At 41.0% G+C, this 14,494-nt stretch overlaps 1 protein-coding gene across 2 annotated transcripts in view; it reads left to right on the top strand.

Annotated features, from left to right (window-relative positions):
* LOC122539987 (sodium channel protein type 4 subunit alpha-like) overlaps positions 1-14,494 on the top strand; it is a 185,520-nt gene that overhangs the window by 160,482 nt on the left and 10,544 nt on the right. For both annotated transcript variants that reach the window (XM_043675247.1, XM_043675246.1), the window contains 3 exons: positions 5,897-6,034; positions 9,574-9,678; positions 13,621-13,891. In XM_043675247.1, coding sequence (XP_043531182.1) covers positions 5,897-6,034; positions 9,574-9,678; positions 13,621-13,891 — 514 coding nt within the window. The remainder of the gene's footprint in view (positions 1-5,896; positions 6,035-9,573; positions 9,679-13,620; positions 13,892-14,494) is intronic.

The raw sequence follows: 14,494 nt of genomic DNA, 5'->3' as shown, positions 1-14,494 counted from the left end.
TTTTGATTTTAAAGTGTGAATTACTGAATACATTATAATAATAGGTTTTAACTTTTTTTGTATTCTCCATTTTTCAGTCTTCGCCTGTATCACTTTAAATTTGATTAGGAGCTGCATTTTTCATTGGGAACCTAAACTCTACTCCTAAGATCGTCTTGTGATTTTCTTCAATACCACTGAAGTTTCATAGATCTTTTAGTTTGACTTGGCTAAACTGCTGGAACAATTATATCAAATGGGGAAGTGGAATTCAGAAGTTGAAATTGACTCAAGGGATCATTGGAAAGATCAGATGGCATCGTAAGGATCAGGCTTCAAATGAAAGGAGTTATTCCCTTAGTGTCACTCTGAAGGTGAATTTGCTTAGTTCAGTTTTGAAAGGATCTCCCTCCATACTATTGCAAAGGGCGGAAGAATATACTGGGGATGATTTTTCCTTTAAAATCTGTATGCTCGTGTTGTGGTGACTAACACATCACCCCAAGTGCCAAAAAAACACAACCTGTAACATGCCAGTCAGCTCATTAAGCGCTGACAGGTAAGAAAGATTGAGTATCTCACCCTATTATTGGCCTCAGCCCCAGGTCACCAGAAGCTGCCAGCCAATCAAAGGGTCTTCACTTCTGAATCCAAAAGAATTTGGCCAAGGTCTACTCTGTGGATAAATCCAATCACACAAGTCTTTTTACATTTTATTAACATGGGGTATAGAGTGGCAGAGAGGTTGGAGGCAAGGGCTTTCAGAGGCTGCCCCTTTCTACTCATCTGTGCCTCCAATTGCCTCCAGGTTCATTGAAATGGAGACATCCGGCCACCAGCAATGTAGAATGAGGGTCCAGTCCACTTGGGAAAATAGCCATCTTTCTCACTTCTCCACCAGGAAGATGGGGCGATGAAGAACTGATGTCCTTAAGTGTCCATTAATTGACCACTTAAGGCCCTTAATTAGTGGTGGTGGTGGTAGTGGTGGTTCAAGAAAATCACCCAAGGATCTTCTCACCCAGAGCTATATTTGTGAGTTGGTGAGAAGGGGTGGAGTATATCTCCAAGACTTGCTCGAGTGGCACAATGCTACAGTGGTCAGGACTGCTGCCTTACAGCACAAGGGGCCAAGGTTTAAATCCAGCTTCTGTGTAGAGTTTGCATATTCTTCCCATGTCTGCATGGGTTTCCTCCCACAGTCCAAAGTAGTGCAGGTTAAGTGGATTGGCCATGCTAAATTGTCTGTTGTGTCCAGGGATGTGCAGAGTAAGTGGATTAGCCATGTTAATTATGGGGATAGGGCTGGGGTCTGGGTGGGCTGCTCTTCAGATGGTTGGTGCAGACTCAATAGGATAAGTGTATGGATTCTGTGATTCTAAAAGAACTGCTTGAGTTATTTCCCCTTCTGTCCACTTCCAGGCAAGGGGAAACTCATACTCAAATACTTAAATCATTATTAATAAAAACAGTATGATAACATTCTTATCACTGGAATAGATGCTGAAAGGCATGGCCAGAGGTTGGTTTCAATCTTTTGCAACTTTAAATCCACCGCATGGAAAGCAGATTGGTCTGCCATTGGGCTGTTTCCACAGATATCTCGGTATATAAGGCCTGCTCGCCTTGGGCCCAGTGCCACCAGTACATGGTGCCCTATTGCTGATTCTACTGGCAGTAATTTGAATCTGAAAGAGTAACATGAATGCAATGAATATAGCTATAAACATCTCTTGTGATTTACCCTACCACTTAAACCCTCCATCATGCCTAATAGATTTTATGTGGCTTATAAAATATTTAAATACTAGTAAAACATAAAAGCCTTTTATCTTATAAAGTGCCCATTACATGGCTTCTTCAGATGTCAATGGTATCATGAAGGCTTGCTACAGTCGAGCTTTAATGAGAGATTAACCTTCCTAGCCCATATTATTCTATAAGCCAGTTTTCAAATGATACCAGGCTCCTTTCCAACCAAACAGATTTATTAACCCATTAGTCTTGCAGTGGCATTCAGTCTTGGCTATTTTATATTAAATGGCAGGGAACAAGATTTCAACTCCCACCATAGCTGCTGGTAGAATTTAAATACAATGTATAAATCTGGAATCCACACCTAGTCTCAACAAGACAACTATAATTGATCATTGTAAAATCCGAACACCTATGTCCTATAGGGAGGGAAAGCCTCCTTCCTTAACTGGTTTGGCCTGCATGTGATTCTAGACCCACAGCAGTGACTGACTCTTAACTGTCCTCTGAAATGGTCTAGCAAACCACTCAGAGCAAGGACAATTAGGGATAGGCCAGTGACACTTACATCCCAAGAAAACAATATGTACACTCACAACCAACTCCTGGAAATTATTCCTGAGTTGAACTAAAAGTTCACAGTAAGTAGGAATTAACCCAATTCCAATCATTGAAAGGTGTCAATGGAAATGTTGGAATTATAGGATTGTTTCTCAATAATTCTATTTCCTATGTTTCAACAGTGGCTGCAGTTTAAAAGTACCTAACTGGCTGTAAAATGCCACGGAAAGTTCTGAGATGTGAAAAGCACTTTAGAAATGCAGGTTCTTTCCTTCTTACCTTTCCCTCCCTTATCATATTGCACAATTTTTATCAGTGGTACCTGGAAGTGTTTAATGGGAAGATAGGTCGGTCAACTTTCCTCAAGATTTAGGAAATTGAGGATTGTTGAGGCTTCACCTTTATTGTCTAGCACGGTGCTAGAATTCATCGATTCAGTTTCTGTCCTGGAACTCAGTGTGAATTATCAGCACTTTAAAGAGTCTGACTGGACAATTGCACATCAGCATTGATGAAGAGTCTGAATGGGTGTAACAGGCAAGATATCTGCTTGCGATAGGATCAGAAAGAAAAGTTACACTGAAGCCAAGATACTTGCCCAGTTCCCCATTGGTCACATGCACTGGCTGCTGTGCAAGCGTTATAATGTGAAGTGTGTCTGAGGTGGAGGTCCCCTGTAGCTGGCTGCTGCTTCAGGGTATCTGGCTGCCAAGGGGCTAGAGCTGGTGGGAAATGCACCCTAAAACTGTGAGAAGACCCACATAATCCCTCACCACCTGCTGCTTGTCATCCGCAATGGCGATCTGTCCACGAGGCTGCTGGGAAGGGCACGAGAGTCCAGGGCAACAGCTGTGCAAGTGCACAAGAAAACTGAACATCCCAGAAAGATTGACTCCTAACAGCGAAATCACATGCAGGAGTCACAAATGAACTGACTAACTGAACGAATAGCAAATAATACATTTCTCCTTATTTGTTCATAGAATTTGAGCATCTGTGGCACAGGCAGCATTCATTGCTTATGGATAATTGCACTTGAACGGAATGACTTGTAGGCTATTTCAGAGGCCAGTTAAGAGTCAACCACATTATGGTGTGCCTGGAGTCACATGTAGACTAGACCAGGTAAAGACCACTGTTCTGGTGGTTCAGTAGTTAGCACTGTTGTCTCACAGTGCCAGGGTCCTAGGTTCAATTCCAGCCTCAGGCGACCGTGTGGAGTTTGCACATTCTCCCCATATCTGCGTGGGTTTCCTCTGTGTGCTCCAGTTTACCTCCCACAGTCCCAAGGTGTGCAAGTCAGGTGAATTGGCCATGCTAAATTGCTGATAGTGTTAGCTGCATTAGTCAGTGGGGGGTGGGTTGATGTGGACTTGTTGGGCCTGTTTCCACACTGTGGGGATCTAATCTAATCCCCTTCCCAAAATGAGACAAGGATATGCTTTTACTTTTGCACTCATCAGGACACGGGGCAAGAAACAAAGTGGTAAAAGGGGCAGAAATTCATACAGCTTCTAAAAAGAGGGTGCTGATTGTTTGGACTATCATCCTTTTAGCATCTGTATGTATGTTGGAATTACATTTGATCATCTTTCACTCTTTTCTTCATTCACTTTCTAACTGAAAATATCATTGACCTTCAATACACCTATAAATAAAAATTCAGACTCTGGTGAGGAGAAAGCTAAAGAGAGTGATGCCATGCACCTCAACTGATTTCCTTGTCTGTAGATGTTAGTGTAAAGTCAGGACTGGTTGAGCTATTGTTGCCGGCAGATCCCATGACATCTCAGCATATTGGTCAAATATGCCTCCAATTTGATTGCATTTATTTATATGTTTGGTTGACTCTTCATTATCAGGGGGAGTTATAAATAACATTAATACTTGGAACTGAACTGGTTGTACTGGTCCTGCATTTTGAAGGATATAAGATAAGCCAGATTCCTATCTCTCATTCATCAGCTTTACTGCTTTTTCCTTCTGGGATATTATTCTGTTGCAAAACCTCATTAAAGTCTATTAATTTCGACAAGTCTATACTTGAAATGAGGTGAATATGCATTCAGTGAAGAAGCTGGCTGAAGCAGAAAAGAGTATAGCTCATGGCACCAGGTTTGTGAAGGAAGCACAAGGAAAAAGCTGAAACTGTTCACAGCAAAGCATGAACGGAAGAACATAGAAAGTGAAACGCAAGATAAGCTCATCCATTAAACCCCTCCCATTCCTCATGATGATTGGAGCATCATGAGCAGACAGTGCAGACTGAATATTTCCAGCCCCTTGTGATGGATCTAGAGTTGGAATGATTGGGCTGCCATGTTGGCAGGGACACCTAACACATTTCCACCGTCTTCAAATTTTCTCAGGGCAAGGTGATGACAATGGTTAAGGCTCCAGTTGGGGATAATTTTGTGCTGTTTGCAGACATGTTGCCACCAACAATGTGACTGTAATGCCATGTGCGGAGACTGCCACCTCAGTCAGGTACCCTCGAGCAGCAGAACAAAGGATATCAGAGCTTGAGACTCTGTGATCCAAAGACGAAATCATGGCAGGAAATCAAAGCTCACAGTCCAAATGATTCACTGGAGAAGTGTTTCCTTCATTCTGAGGAGCTCTCATAATCTTTACTTCAGATCCATATCTTTAAAGCCAACTCCATGTTGAATCACCTTCACAGTCTACAACCTTCCTCCCACAACAATACCCACATCGTCTGAAGGGCTGCTGAGGATTCTGAGCCACTGACCTTTTGATTTTCCCTCAAAGAGATGCCAGGTGGAGAGGTGGACAATTTGGAAGCCATTTCTGGGAAGATTGCTGAATTAGTTTTGCTGCCAACAGACTTAGGATCTGGATCTCCATTTGATCCTGAAGGCTGGGAAAACATCCAGCCCTAAATGACTAGACTCCTTCATCCTCGTCCCATTGAAACAACAGCCTATTGTCTTGTCTGTTGGACCTCTCTGTTCCTGAGACTAATACTAATGTACACCTGAGATGACAGGAATCAAATCTGTGTGATGTTGAAAGGAGACTAGATTCTCCATGGTAGAAGGTATCGCCAACTGACTATCTAGCTGAAATATCATGATATTCTTTAAAAACTGTAAGAACTGCACTGTAAATCAGAAACAGAAACAGAAGTTGCTGGAAAAGCTCAGAAGATTTGGCATCAGGATTCATAAAAGAGAAAGTTCTGAGGAAGGGTCACTTGACTCGAAACACTAACTCTGATTTCTCTTCACTGATGCTGCCAGACCTGCTGAGCTTTTCCAGTAATTTATGGGTTTTTTTGTGTGTGTGTGTGCAAGTAACTCTTTAGTTGAGTTTAAGGGTGGGAAGGTTGACAACTGAAAGAGAGAGAGTGAAAGACAGTCATTATTTCCCTGCAACCCAGCTGGGATTAGATGCCAGGTATCGGAAGTGATTATGTTTCTGAGGTATATTCATACCCATTCCCCACCTCTTCCCGGTGTCAAGGCCACAGAGTGTGCTTTTGAATGAAATTCTGTAATAATAAGTCTTTACTTCCACAAACTCAGAAAAGCAATGTTATTTTTGTGAAATGTTGACCAATCTTTATTTTCCTCCCTAGATGGAACAGCAGCCCTCATATGAAATTAATAAATATATGTACTTGTACTTCGTCATTTTCATCATCTTCGGAGCATTCTTCACCCTCAATCTCTTTATTGGTGTAATTATTGACAATTTCAACCAACAGAAGAAAAAGATAAGTATCTCTTTTTCACAAAATTCAATGAAGAGTGAAATGTTAAAGCCATACGTAGACATGAATAGCATGTAAGCATATTCCATAAACTGTGCATTTACCATTTTATGTTTGCACATGAATAGTGTTATGTTTTAAATTAATGACATAGTCTTTCAGATACTGGCTCTTCGGCTTTAGTTACTCTGTTTAAATCTGATCAAAAATCACCTTGATAGACTTGTGTGAAATACGACTCCAAAAGGAATCTAGAAGGGATCTAGTCAGGATAGAATGGAACTTGACAGGTTAAGGGAGGAAGCAGAAATTTGGCAAATGGAATGTAATGTCAGAAAATATAAGGTTTTCCACTTTGGCAAGAAGAATAGGGAGCAGATTTTTTTTAAATGTTATTTGTTTGTGGAATCTGGATGCTGTTGGTTGAGTCAGCAGTTTTTTTGTCCATTCCTGACTAATTGGATCAGTTTCTAGTGAGCAGCCTTCTCGAACTGCTGCCGCCCTGGGGCGTAAGGACTGTTTGGGCAGAAGTTCCAGGAGTTGACCCAGCGACAATGAATGGAAGTTATATAATTCCAAGTCAGAATGATATGTGGCTTGGAGGGAATTTGCAGATGGTGGCATTCCCATTGTATCTGCTGCTCTTGTTGTTCTAGATGGTTGTGGTTACAGGTTGGGAAGTTGCTATTGAAGGAACCTTAGTGAGTTGCTGTAATGCACCTTATATATATTGCACACTGCTGCTACTAAGCATTGTGATGAAGGGAATAAATGTTGAAGATATACCAATCAAGCAGACTATTTCATTCTTAAGCTTCTAAAGTGTTATTGAAGCTGCACCCATGCAGACAAGTGGAGAATATTTCATCACAGTCCTGACCAGTCCTGTCGATGGTGGATAGGCTTTCAGAACAAGGTTGGGAATGAGTTACATGCCGCAGGGATTCCTCGCCTCTGATGTGCTCTGGTCGCCATTTATATAGCTAGTCCAAGTAAGCTTCTGGTCAATGGTAAACTCCGCAATGTTAATAGTGGGGAATTCGGCAATGGTAATATCATTAAATGACGAGAGGTGATGGTTAGATTCTGTTTGCAAATGCTACTTGTCCCCTATCAGCCCAAGAATGAATGTTACCCAGGTCTTGCAGCATATGGGGTTGCTCCAGTATCTTAAGTGTCATGAAGGGTGCTGAACATGTGTGGTCATCAGCAAACATCCCCCCTTTTGACATCATGATGGAGGGAAGGTCATTGGTGAAGCTGCTGAAGATAGTTGAACCTAGGACACCACTCTGAGGAACTCCTGCAGAGATGTCTTTGGACTGAGATGATTGGCCTGCAATAATCACAACCATCTCCCTTTGTGCTAGGTATGACTCTAAACAGAAAAGAGCATTCCCCCTGATTCCCATTGCTTCCAGTTTTGCTAGGGCTCCTTGATACCATACTAAATCAAATGCAGCCTTGCTGTCAAGGGCCGTCACTCCTTGAGTTCAACTCTTCTGCCTATGGACCAAATTAGGAGCTGGGTTGGCCTGGCAGAATCCAAGACTACCTGTGGTCAGGTTATTGTTCCCTCTCAATTTAATTAAGAGTATTATTTAAATGGAGACTGTTGATTATTACATTACAGATGGAATTGAGTGTCCTAGTATATAATGACATAAGAACCACGAGCAGGATCAGCACTTCAGCTCCTTCAGCTTGGTCTGCCATTTAATATAATCATGGTCAAGCACATCCCAGCCACAACCCTGCCCACTCTCTATATCCCTTTAACCCACTATTAAATGTGCATCTCTTTAAATGTGTTCATTGTCCCAACATGCACCATACTCTAATAACATAAGAACCATGAGCAGGATCAGTACTTCAGCCTCAAGCGTAAGAATTACGAAGGCTAACAAGTCCCTGAGAGAAGAAATTCCTCCTCATCTTCATCTTGAATATGAGGCCATTTACTTTTATACAGTGCCCTCCGCTTCTTGATTGCCCACAATGGGAAACATTCTCTAAGCATGTACCCTGTCAATCTCCTTCAAAATCTGATATATTTTAGTACGATCATTGCTTAGTTCTCTAAACTCTAATATGATTTGGAGATGCCGATGTTGGACTAGGGTGGACAAAGTTGAAAATCACACAACACCAGGTTATAGTCCAGCAGGTTTATTTGGAAGTAATAGCTTTGGGAGCTCCGAAAGCTTGTACTTCTAAATAAACTTGTTGAACTATAACCTAGTGTTGTGTGATTTTCAAACTAAACTCTAATTGGCATAGCCCCAAACTGCTCAACTTTTCCCCTTAAGGTGAGCCCTTAATTCCAGTGATCAACTTAATTAACTTTTTCTGAGCTGCCTCCAAAGCAAGAATATCCATACTTAAGTAAGCAGACCAAAATGGTAGATAATACATCAGGTGCAGTTTTGCCAAAGGCGTCTAAGTTGTAGCTAGATTCTCCAATTGTCATACACAGTTCTCCTTGCAATAAAGGCTAGCATTCCATTTAACTTACTTTCTAATTTACTTCTATCACCGGATTGTTAATCTTTTTTTGTTCGTATATGGGCGTGGATAAGTTAGATGAACTGGACAAATTTTGGCAGAGGGAGTTTAGCATAGATAAATGAGAGGTTATCCATCTTGATCAGAAGAATAACAAGGCAAGTTAATATCTAAATGGAAAGAAACTTCAAAATCTTTCAGTGCTTTGGGTGTTCTTGAGCATGAATTGCAGAAAGCTAATATACGGGTACAGCATGTAATAAGGAAGGCAAATAGAATTTTGGCATTTATTGCTAAAGGAATAGAGTATAAGAGTAGGGAAGTATTGTTGCAACTTTAAAAGGCACTGGGGAGTCTGCATCGAGAGTACTATGTACAGTTTTGGTCCCCTTACCTGAGGAAGGATGTAATTGCATTAGTGGAAGTTCAGAGGAGGTTCACTGGATTGATTCCAGAGCTGAGTGGTTTGTCTTATTGGGAGAGTATATACAGTTTAGGCCGGTATTTGTGAGAGTTTAGAAGGATAGGAGGAGATCTAATTGAGATATAAACAATGCTAAACTGGATTCACAAAGTATGTAGATCAGATGTTTCTTCTTGTGGAGCTATTTAGAATGAGAGATCATAGTTTTAGGATAGTGGTGGCAGATTTAAAACAGAAATGAAGAAGAATTACTCTTCTTAAAGTGTCTTGAATCTGAGGAATTCGCTACCTTTGGTCCATAGGCAGAAGAGTTGAACTCCAAGAGTGACCGCCCTTGACAGCAAGGCTGCATTTGATTTCGTATTTGAAGTTGAATTAGGCAGATTTTTGATCAACAAGGGAGTTTTGGGCTATGGGAGACAGCATAAAAATGGAGTTAAAGATACAATCAGAACAGTCACAACTTTCTTGAATGGGGGTGAAGGTTCAAGAAGCAAAATGGCCTCCTCCTGATATTGTTTTGGATATTCTTAGAATACATCTTCTGACTTTTGTGGAATTTACTAAATCTCGATGACATTTCTTTAATAATTGTAAGTATTCTCATCTTTACTTTGGAGGAAAAGATATCTTTATGACAGAAGAGCAGAAGAAATATTACAATGCTATGAAGAAGCTTGGCTCGAAGAAACCACAAAAACCCATCCCAAGACCAAATGTAAGTATACCAATTGCACCACAGTATGTCGATCGCCATATGTTAACAAACTGTGGAAGGAATGGAGGGTCTATGAGGTGTGTTTCCTTCAAACTGTTTCTCCAGTATGAAGCACCAAAGGAAATATGTGTATCACATTTAAATAGACGTTCTGCCTTTCATCTTGCACATTGAGTGATGTTTCTTTGTAATCCTATTGATAGAATGCATGATCATAGAAGCTTTACGGTGTGGAAGTAGGCTATTCAACCCATCAAGTCAACACCGATCCTCCAAAGAGCAACCCAATCTGGACCCACTCCCGACCCTATTCATATAACCCTGTATTTCCCATCGCTAATCCACCTAACCTACACTTCCCTCGACACTATGGGTAATCTAACATGACCAATCCATGAAACCTGCACATCTTTGGAACATCTTTGGGACGAAGCCAGAGTACCTGCAGGGACCCACACAGACAAGGAGAGAACATGCAAACTCCACACAGACAGTTGCCCAAGGGTGGAATCAAATTCAGATGTCTGGTGCTGTGGAACAGTAGCGCTAACCACTGTGCCACTATACTGTCCTTATATGAAAATTCTGTGTTCAGTCAGAGAAAATGCTACAAAGGAAAAAAATGTAACATATATGCATGCAGCCTCTGATGTAGTGCTTTACAATCAATGAATTATTTTTGACCTGTAATTACTGTAGTCACATTTATTGGTCAGAGCATTGAGTACAGGAGTTGGGAGGTCATGTTGCAGCTGTACAGGACATTGGTTCGGCCACTTTTGGAATATTGTGTGCAATTCTGGTCTCCAAACAGAAGGACGTTATGAAACTTGGAAGGGTTCAGAAAAGGTTTACAAGGATGTTGCCAGGGTTGGAAGGTTTGACCATAGGGAGAGATTGAGGCTGTTTTCCCTGGAGCATTGGACACTGAGTGGTGACCTTATAGAGGCTTATAAAATCATGAGGGGCATAGATAGGGTAAATAGAAAAAGGTATTTTTTTCCTGGGGTGGGGGGAGTCCAGAACTAGAGCGCATAGGTTTAGGGTGAGAGGTGAAAGAATAAAATGGGGCCTAAGGGGCAACATTTTCATGCAGAGGGTGGTATGTGTATGGAATGTGCTGCCAGAGGAAATGGTGGAGGCTGGTACAATTACAACACTTAAAAGGCATTTGGCTGGGTGTATGAAAAGGAAGGGTTTACAGGGATAAGGGCTAAATGGGACTAGATTAATTTAGGGTATCTAGTTGGCATGGACATGTTGGACCATGCTGTACATCTCTATGACTCTATGTTGGCAAACATGATAACCAGTTTACAAATAAGCTTACACCTAAGGTGATCATAGAATTTACTTGAGCGGCATTGACAGAAGCATAAATATCGGCCAGGACATTAGGAAATTCCTTTGCTATTCTTTCAGCCATATGGGCAGGACCATGATGTCCTGGAGTCTTTTCTATGGGTGGAACCGAGCGTGCTGCAGCACTCCCTTGGTACTGCACTCAAGTGCCATTCTATCTTGTGTGCTTCTGAAGTGGAACTTGAAAAAGACTGGAAGTGTAATTTCTGAACCATGTTGACATTTATATATGTAGCCTACTGAGGCCATGCCACTTGAGAGTTCAAGATTTAGTGCAGCAAACATGGTGTGAGAATGAAGTCTCCCACTAACTTCAGTTCACAGTTTGAGCTACATTGCCTGCAATAGGCTGAGTAAGAAATAGGGAGAAAGTGAGGACTGCAGATGCTGGAGATCAGAGTCAAAAAGTGTGGTGCTGGAAAAGCACAGCCGGTCAGGCAGCAGCCGAAGAGCAAGAAAGTCAATGTTTTGAGTATAAGCTCTTCATCTTCATCCTGATGAAGTGCTTATGCTTGAAACATTAACTCTCCTGCTCCTGGGATGCTGTCTGACCTGCTGTGCTTTTCCAGCGCCACACTTTTTGACTCTGAGTTAGAAACAGGTAGTCTCCACCAGGCTGTTGTTGAGTGGATCCCAGTAAGCAGCTCATCTGAAAGTAGTATTGACATTATTAGGATTGACACAATCATCTCTGCCAATGTTGTGGAACGTTGAGTTTAGTTATATGAAATTGATTTATTTTCAAAAATTCTAAGCATTAACCAGTGTCCTACCGCACTGCTGGAAATCTGCCTTTCAATGTATGAGTTTCTATGATTCTATGTACACTACATTCTGCTGCAAATGCAGATGGAGTTTAATTTAGATAAATGTGAGGTGCTGCATTTTGGGAAAGCAAATCTTAGCAGAACTTATACGCATAACGGTAAGGTCCTAGGGAGTGTTGCTGAACAAAGAGTTCTTGCAGTGCAGGTTCAATAGTTCCTTGAAAGTGGAGTTGCAGGTAGGTAGGATAGTGAAGAAGGTGTTTGGTATGCCTTCCTTTATTGGTCAGAGTACTGAGTACAGGAATTGGGAGGTTATGTTGCAGCTGTACAGGACATTGGTTAGGCCACTGTTGGAATATTGTGTGCAATTCTGGTCTCCTTCGAAACAGAAGGATATTGTGAAACTTGAAAGGGTTCAGAAAAGATTTACAAGGATGTTGCCAGGGTTGGAGGATTTGAGCTATAGGGAGAGGTTGAATAGGCTGGGGCTGTTTTCCCTGTAGTGTTGGAGTCTGAGCTTATAGAGGTTTATAAAATCATGAGGGGCATGGATAGGATAAATAGACAAAGTCTCTTCCCTGGCGTGGATGAGTCCAAAACTAGAGGGCATAGGTTTAGAGTGAAAGGGGAGAGATTTAAAAGAGACTTAAGGGCAACTTTTTCACACAGAGGGTGGTACGTGTATGGAATGAGCTGCCAGAGGAGGTGGTGGAGGCTGGTACAATTGCAACATTTAAGAGGCATTTGGATGGGTACATGAATAGGAAGGGTTTAGAGGGATATGAGCCGGGTGCTGGCAGGTGGGACTAGATTGGGTTGGGATATCTGGTCGGCATGGACGGGTTGGACCAAAGGGTCTGTTTCCGTGCTGTACATCTCTATGACTCTATGACTAAATATAATTCATTATTTACAAATGCTAATTCTTGCAATCTCTTAAATTCAGAAAATTAAGTCGATAGTTTAGTGCGTCGCTGACATTGAAAATTGTTTGAGCCAAGATCATAAGTGATTAAATGGTGTCACGTTCAGGTTTCAAATATCTTTAAGTTTCAATTGGAATGGTTCAAAGCAATAAAGCTTCTATCCAAATGCAAATTCTTCTTGTTGTTGTAAGACAAAAAGAATACAGTAGGAGATACAGCTGAACAATATCAAAGTCCTTCAGAGCTGGAATATGGTTTAGTAGAATGTGAAAAACCCAAAGTGAACACAATGTGTTTGTCAGTGGATTTTTACATTTTTGGCATCACCAAATAACTTCTGATCTTCCCAATCAATTAATGTGAACTGTTTTGGTGATGACCCACAAGGCAATTTCACCTCCAGTGTTTAAGAGAACAAGAGGGTCTAGTAATATTGCGATTTAATGGCAATTCCAATTGGAAGAACAGCAGAAGAAATTGGCAGTGTCTGCACCCAAACCCTTATGCTCAACAATGTTAAAATTTCACTCAATGTGTAAATATAAGAGGGTGCAATGGGTGTCATTTCAACAAATTGACGAGGAAGCATGTTTATGAGAAACGAGGACAGGACAGTTCAAAGGATCGATTGAAATATTTCTAGCATATGAAACATATTTGATCTGTCAACAGTTCCATTCTGATAGCATAGATATTAAACTTTGATTGGTTTTATACCTGTTAAAGAGCCTCGGTGATAAGTTCTGTTGAATCCTTCAAACTATCTTATAATTTACATCCTCTGTTGCCAGGGATACATGTTAGTCAGACATAATATGATGAATATAATTAATGTCAAGTATTTAGACATTGGCACCTCATTCTTCCCCTTTCCTTCCCTGCCCCAGAATAAATTTCAAGGATTGTTCTTTGATTTCGTCAGCAAGCAAGCCTTTGATATCTTCATCATGATTCTCATCTGCCTCAACATGGTAACTATGATGATAGAAACAGATGACCAAAGTGAAGAAAAAACTAATATTCTTTACTGGATCAACTTGGTGTTTATTGTTGTGTTTACCAGTGAATGTGTGCTCAAGATCATCGCTTTAAGATACTATTACTTCACCATTGGCTGGAACATTTTTGACTTTGTTGTGGTGATTCTTTCAATTGTGGGTAAGTTAGAAATTGAGATCCATTTGTATTGAAAACTTGTGTTTTTGAGCTATGTCCTCATTCGCGTAATGATTAAATTATTATAATCCAAAGGATTGACTGAGTAGGGTGCGGAAGTGATGGGAGGAAGGATCTATATAAATCCTTGCAAAATAATGTTTTTCTCCCGTTATTTATCTTAGTTCCAAATTCAGAAGAATAACACCAAATGCATCAATGTGACATGTTCCCATTTCTCATACCAGGTATCTTATGCCTTTTCAAGCTCAATTGCCAACTTAGTGCCAATTTTAATATTTTAAATTCTGGATACGTTGCACCAGGAACTAACCTGAAACTGCCTAACTTCAATTTTGTACTTTTTTTAATGGTCAACGGACAGAAGACTCTTATCTCAATTTGAGGTAGACTCCAGACAAAATTTAAAAACAATAACTGCAGATGCTGGAAACCAGAATCTGGATTAGTGGTGCTGGAAAAGCACAGCAGTTCAGGCAGCATCCGAGGAGCAGGAAAATCAACATTTCGGGCAAAAGCCTTTCATCAGGAATACAGGCAGAGTGCCTGAAGGGTGGAAAGATAAATGGGAGGAGGGTGGGGGTG

Source organism: Chiloscyllium plagiosum, chromosome 33 (genome assembly GCF_004010195.1).
Source record: "Chiloscyllium plagiosum isolate BGI_BamShark_2017 chromosome 33, ASM401019v2, whole genome shotgun sequence".
Classification (NCBI taxonomy): domain Eukaryota; kingdom Metazoa; phylum Chordata; class Chondrichthyes; order Orectolobiformes; family Hemiscylliidae; genus Chiloscyllium; species Chiloscyllium plagiosum.
This window is presented reverse-complemented; position numbering and strand designations above follow the sequence as displayed.